At 31.6% G+C, this 6,837-nt stretch overlaps 1 protein-coding gene and 1 non-coding gene across 3 annotated transcripts; both read right to left on the minus strand.

Annotated features, from left to right (window-relative positions):
• Positions 1-445: 445 nt before the first annotated feature.
• Positions 446-552, minus strand: LOC127124661 (small nucleolar RNA R71). Its single transcript, XR_007804125.1, has one exon. It is a non-coding gene; the product is annotated as a small nucleolar RNA R71 (small nucleolar RNA).
• Positions 553-4,795: 4,243 nt separating this feature from the next.
• LOC127120521 (transcription factor bHLH25) lies at positions 4,796-6,304 on the minus strand. 2 transcript variants are annotated; one of them, XM_051050971.1, is made up of 4 exons: positions 6,178-6,304; positions 5,668-6,096; positions 5,195-5,581; positions 4,796-5,099 (listed from the first exon to the last, which is right to left on the minus strand). In XM_051050971.1, exons 1-4 carry the CDS (start codon positions 6,223-6,225, stop codon positions 5,022-5,024), a joined length of 942 nt encoding a protein of 313 aa, XP_050906928.1. In that variant the 5' UTR covers positions 6,226-6,304; the 3' UTR covers positions 4,796-5,021. The 2 variants fall into 2 exon arrangements, with proteins under 2 accessions (XP_050906928.1, XP_050906929.1); XM_051050972.1 differs by having other exon boundaries at positions 4,796-5,116.
• Between the last annotated feature and the right edge of the window lie 533 nt (positions 6,305-6,837).

Below are 6,837 nucleotides of genomic sequence, written 5' to 3' on the forward strand. Positions count from 1 at the left end.
TTTCATAACATGTTGTTAGACCGTGTAGATTAAGGAAACCCTCGTCGGTGAATGCGAAGAAATCGCAACACCAGAACTTTAGAAGATCCAATAGCTGAACCAGAAAAGTACATAAGAGCTTGACTGTTGCTCCAACGAATCAAAAGAGCAATGGAAGAAGACCAAAATCGTAGGTCACTCAAAGAGTTTTCCCTACCCTCTAACGAAGAGCCTCATTTAAGCATTATCAACCCATCTATTACAGCTAACAACTTTGAATTGAAGTCTGTTTTGTAGTAAATCGTGCAACAAAACCAGTTCACTGGTGTCCCAACAGAGAACCCAAACCAACACCTAAAAGTCTTCATTCAACTAGCTGACACACTAGAATGGAATAACGCTGCTCCTGAGAAGATACGTCTACGTTTATTCCCTTTCTAGATACTTTCCACCTAGTAAGACCGCCGTCCTACGTAATAAAATTACCAGGTTCACTCAACAGGACAATGAGTCCCTTTTCGACGCTTGGGAAAGGTACAAAGAGCTATTAAGAGCTTGTCCACATCATGGATTTGAACAATGGCTAATCATTCACGCCTTCTACAATGGACTTCTCTACAATATAAAGATGACTATCGATACTGTCGTCGGTGGTGCGCTAATGAACAAACCTTATCCCGAGACATGCACACTCATTGAGGACGTGGCTCAAAACCATCACCAATGGGGTACATAGCGTGTACAAGTAGAGAAGAAAGAGACTAAAGGAGGTATACACGAGATTAGCATCTTCGACCATATGAACGCCAAAATGGACGCCCTAACCCAGAAAGTCAAAATTAGCTTAGTCATAAATCCTATAACTATCGTAGTTGCAGTACAACCCGGATGCGAAATCTTAAATTTATTTGTAAAGTCACGGGAAATGAATAAATCAAACGGACCATTCTTTGTCTTGATGTTTTCTTTTATGTTAAACTAGTCAAAGATTTTGAATAAAGAATGCTAAAACGAAGAAAGAAACAAAGAACTCAAAGATATCTCTATATGTACTATTTAACGTAACGAATAGTTGTAACTCTTGGAAGAATCCAAATGAATGTGGGGCGCCAAATACTCTCTATAATTGAAAAACTCATATATTACTGAAATAAAAAATCGAACAAGACTCAATTTATAAACTACTTCGTTTTGTCTAGTAAGATCAGTGCTTACTAGAAATTTACACTTTTTTTACACACAAAATACATTAAACAATTTTATTTTTTTTGCATTTTTATAATTTACATTTTATTTAGTTTTAGTTTAATATATAGCTCAAACACTTATATACCATACTTAACTATCTTTAAATAGTTAAAAACTTATATAGTTGAGAGAGAAAATATTTTATTCAGTAAAATAGCTTTAATTTTTTTTTAAGTCAGTAGCTGAAATTTCGACTAATTTTTGAATTTAATCCATATATAAACTAATGGTGAAAAATAGGAGACAAACATCAAACAAACGAAAAAATAGAAAATAAGAGACAAAATGTAGAGCACATTGAGACATACCAAAATGGATGGGTGATAGAGTTGTACTCTTGATAAATTAATACAGATAGAGTAGAAAGTACTCCCTTCAATTTAGGATGACTGTCATTTTAATAAATAAATTTTGTTTTAAAATAAACACTATGTTTACTTTTGAATATAAAAATATTTATTATTTTTTAGTTATTATATTTATTTATAAGATTAATTTAATAAGATTATATTTTTTAGGCACGTGCATGATTATATTAATTATTGTTGCATTTTTTACAAGGCTATTTCTGGTCAAGCTGTACCCCGTTTCTATCTGCAAAATCACGTGGACTAATATATACTATATTATATAGTAATAAACCTTGAAAGGGACACGTGAAAAAAAAGATACAATAATTTTTTGTTTACCTTAGCAACAATGGTTATGTTGATAATAAACAAATTTATTTTATAATATTTTAAATTGTTATTTGTCTTTTAGATAATAAATATAATTTTAAAAAAATTGATTTTATCATTAAAAAATAGGAATTTCGTTGTCTGTTTATATCTCTAATTATTTTTTTTACTGTTTTTGTTTTTAAAATTTTACATGTTGTGTCGCTTATTTTACTATGTGAGGAAAAGAAAATAATAAATTATTATTAATAAGTATTTAATTTTTCCAAAATTTTGTCCTGCCACCCTCACATTTAATCTTGGCATTTCCTATTTTTCATATCAAACAAAATGCACTTCACACTATTTACACCATCTCAAAATAATATTTGGTCAAAAATTTACTCTAAAAAAATATTAAAATTCAAAAAATTAAATAATACATTTAGAAAAACAGATAGTTTTTATAAATGTTATGGAACTATTCTAACCACACTTCATGTATCACCATAAAAATGTTGTGATAGGAACTATTCTAACCACACTTCATGTATGTTGTCCTCACCATTTTCCTAAACTATAATGTAAGTCTTAATGATTATACTTTATCGACAAGACTAATAGTATAGGTCCAGATCATCGGATCTGACCAAGTGTTAGAAGCCATGTCAGCTACCCTCCACCACTAGATAATATATCTAGGATGTTGATCCAACAAGATGTGACCCGCATTGTGATTGTTGAATGCACGACGATGATATTGACTGATATATTGTTCTTTCCAAAACAAAGAAAAAGGGAAAATGTAAACCCTCTCTTCCTCCTCAAAGGAGATCTGATCCAAACAATAGTCCATGGGTAGGAATCCATGGTAAAAATAAACCCCTCTCTATCTACGAGGAAGGACTTAAAATTCTTAGGAAAGAAGGATTGTTACCACCTGATGCTCCAACTCTTGTTACATGGTCATCGACGACCATTGTAAACGACTACATCCACCAGCTAATGTCCAGCCAATTCCTTGCTTTATGTATTCAGCCACAACTCTGGAGTATAACCAGCAATTTCTTGCTCTAGAAAGAAAGATGGATCCAATCACATGCATGACATTTAAACTCTTTATTCATCCTAGTGAAGTTCATCCCGATGAAAAAATTAAACTTTTAACTTAAGTTGAAGAAGTTCTAAATTGGAAATAGGAAAACATGATTTCTCAAAATGAGATTCTCCAAAATCTTGACAAAAAGGTGGATAAGATTGTTGAGAAATAAGACGAAATAAATGAGTATCTTAAGGTTTTATCCCAAAAAATGCAGAAACATTATCGAAGCCTGAAAGCCCAAGTATTTCAGTTGGACCATGATTTGCGGCAGATGTTAGAAGAGAGAATTTTTGGCAAAACTTTTGACCAAAAGGAAAGAGAAATCATAAGTCTACAAGGCAAAGTAAAAGAGATAAATGATTTCTTAAGAACCTCTCATGAAAGAAAGCCCAAGCATGTTGAAAACGTTTTCTTTGACCCCCCTGCTTTTCCTACATATTTCAAACGATCAGAAAGGCCTTTTCCTTTCTACCCTCCTAAAGACAAAAATCTTTCACAACTACCACTACCTCAACCTCCAAGGCAAAAGGGAAAACTGTCTGTTTGAGCGCTTAATCCTCGGACTCTCAGGATATTCCTGAAACACCTCCTCCAAAAATCTAAAAGAAAGAAGAAATTCCTAATAAAGATTTCCAAACCATGGAAATCACTATAAATTATGAATCTCCTCGAAAAATTACTCTCTTGCTGAATCATCAACACAAGAGGGAGATGAGTCCTCCTTAGATGGTGACAACAACTCTGACCAAGAAACATTTGTTGATAAAACACTGAGATCTTTTTCATCGAAATCAGAATCTGAAGATAACTATATCCTAAGACTCTTCATGGCAAATATAAAAGAGGAAGAATCCTATTTTGAAGAATCCCTTGAAGAAACTCTAGTCCCGGAAAGGACTAAACCAAATGGCGGTCCTTGGTTCACTTTTAATGATATACCACCTAGCTGTTGGAGAAAGAGACTATTTTAATTTGGAGTTTGGCTTGACACCCAGATTATAAAACAATTGCAAATATCTCTAAGGTCATTGAAGAATTTTCCTATAGAATAACAGGCATGATGAAAGAATGGTATCACAATCTTGGAGCTTTCAAACAAGATGAGTTACATCGTCTAGAAACTATAATTAATATTCTTGGTGTGCTTCAAATGAATAGAGAACAATAAATGAATTGAAATAGTTTTTGTTTTAATTTTGTATTTGATTTCTCTACCCTATTGCACAACGGAGTGATTGGAAAAAAAAGAAGAAAATTAAATCAAATAACATTTTGATTTAAAACAAAATCATTTATCATGTTTTCATAAATAAAAAACAAAATTTAATCTACCCTTCAAAATCGTCTAAATATCTAATTTTTCAATTTTTTTATTGATTTTCCAATTTAAAGGTTCTTCTACAATCCAATTTTCAGGTCCAAACAAATTGACTAGAATTTCAGTTTTGAATCCGACCAATTGAACCATCTAATCCGGTCCGATTTTGATTAACATGTACAAAATATATCAAACAAACTTTTTTTTTACGTTTTTATCATTTTTCGCCATGTTTCTTTCTATATTATATTTTTATTCCTCTTTAATTTAATAGCACAAACACTTAAATACCACCTTTAATACTCTTTAAAATAGTTAAAACATCATAGAGAGACAAAATATCTTCTTCTTCTGTATAATTGCTTTTAGAACAAAATTTAAAGTCATTAGCTAAAATTTCGACTAATTTTTTAATTCAACCATACATAAACTAATGGTGAAATGGAAATAGTAGACAAACATCGAGAAAAAAAGAAAAGAAACAAAATGTAGGGCAAATGAAACATGCTAAAATAAATGGGTGATACTTGATAAGTCAATAGATGAGGGGGCCAGGACACAATAGAAAATATCATATATTGATTCATATTTACCATCAACATTGAATCAAACTACTATGAGTTAACCAGTGTCTAGGCACATGCATGTTTATGACTAATTATTGTTGCTTTTTGCACCCACCACAGGGACCACACTTTTGTTCACATTACAACAATTACGACAAGGATTTCAATGCAGCAACCCGTAGGTTTTTTACAAGATCATTTCTGGTCAAGTTGTACCCCGTTTCCATCTGCAAAATCATGTGGACTAATATATATTATATTATATACCAATAAACTTTGAAAGGGACACGTGAAAAAAAAGATACAGTAAATTCTTGTTTACCTTAGCAACAATGGTTATGTTGATAGTAGAACCTCCAAAAGATAGGACACTGCTATTAACAACCAAGAGATGAAGCTTTTGAATCTCGTCCAATAATTTGATCAAAACACCCTTTTGCTTTTGGCAGAGAATCCTCATGAGAACATCTTTGTCCAAAACTCTGGCATCCACATGCGAGAGGGATTCAGAACCATCATCACTCCATGAATCATGAATTACCCGCGGTTTTTTGTCCGTCGCTACAGACTCATAAATTAGCTGCGGCTCGTTTTCCGTCAGTACAGACTCAACAGTACTATTCTTATTCTGTTCTTCTAATACCTTCAAACGTTCTTGGAGCTCTTTCATGTACTTTATAGCATCTCCCAGCACTGAAGCCTTGTCCATCTGTAGAATGATTGATTCACAACATAACACAAAATCTGTAAAGTACCGAACATTTGGAATGAAAGGTCAAAGGAATGGTTTGGTACCTTCTTTAATCCAGGAATAAGAGCAGCTAAAGCAATTAAGTTCTTGTTAAGTTTCTCTCTTCGCTTTCTCTCTGCTATGATATGACCTTTATTATTATTATTATTATTATTATTATGTTTTGTGTTTAAGGTACAATCAAAAGCATGAAAGTGAGTAGTGGTTGTGTTCTCAAAAGACAAAATTTGAGAATTAGTGGTGGAGGAATGAGAAGAAACATGGGAATTTGAAATATCTTGCAAAGTGTTTTTGGTTTTCAACTTCTTGTTGGATCTTTCTAAAGGATAAGAAACATAGCTTTCACAAGACAAAGGTTGTTGTTGTTGTTGATGTTGAAGAACACTTGCTATGTCATCTGAGAATAAATCTTCATCATCAAACAAATTTTGTCGGAACAAATCACAACCCTCCATTTCCATTTCATCCAACATCTGAAATAAAATAAAATAAGAAACATTCATAGAAATTCAGAACAATGTGTCACTAGAGTGAAGTATTAAAAAGTTTCTTACCAAATCAGATAACCAGCTAGTTGATGATGATGTGTTTAAATTTTCCATAACTTTTGATAATATAAAATTAACACCTTTTGCTTCACAATTTCAGAGATTGGTATTTCAAATATACCTTTTGCTTCACAATTTCAGATTTGCTCTAGTTTTCTATTTATAGCGTCCCTAGTTAATTTACTACCATGCCCCTAACCATGAATTGTACTTTTAAAATTTTATATTAAAAAGAGATATTGAACATGACCATTGTGTTTGATATTGTTGGAACAATTAATGACAATAATTAATCTAGAAGAGTTTTGTTAAGAAATGTCAAAATTTTAATCTGTAGGTGGGCCTTAAATTGTAAAATATGCATTAACCTCATCTAAACTTATACTATATAATAATAGAATTTTTTATGATAAATAAAACACGGTAGGTAAGTATCATTTATATTTACGATTTTTAAATGTTAGTTTTATAGATTTTAAAAAAGGTTCATCGATATTTAAAATTAGAGGAGAATTTCGATGTCATATAAATTTTAATAGACTCTAAAGGAGGTGGGTATAATTTTCTCTATATATTTTTTTCATATTTTATTATAAAATGGTACTTCTAAATTTTTTTTCTTTCTCCCTTGCTTTCCTTTTTTTTCCCTCAAATTTCTCAACTGAT

This window comes from Lathyrus oleraceus, chromosome 2, assembly GCF_024323335.1.
Source record: "Lathyrus oleraceus cultivar Zhongwan6 chromosome 2, CAAS_Psat_ZW6_1.0, whole genome shotgun sequence".
Lineage (NCBI taxonomy): Eukaryota > Viridiplantae > Streptophyta > Magnoliopsida > Fabales > Fabaceae > Lathyrus > Lathyrus oleraceus.

Coding starts and splice junctions, on each gene's coding strand:
- LOC127120521 (XM_051050971.1), bottom strand. CDS start 6,225: ATGGAAAATTTAAACACATCATCATCAACTAGCTGGTTATCTGATTTG. Junction 6,097..6,177: donor CTAGCTGGTTATCTGATTTG/GTAAGAAACTTT, acceptor ATTTTATTTCAG/ATGTTGGATGAAATGGAAAT. Junction 5,582..5,667: donor TTATTCCTGGATTAAAGAAG/GTACCAAACCAT, acceptor ATCATTCTACAG/ATGGACAAGGCTTCAGTGCT.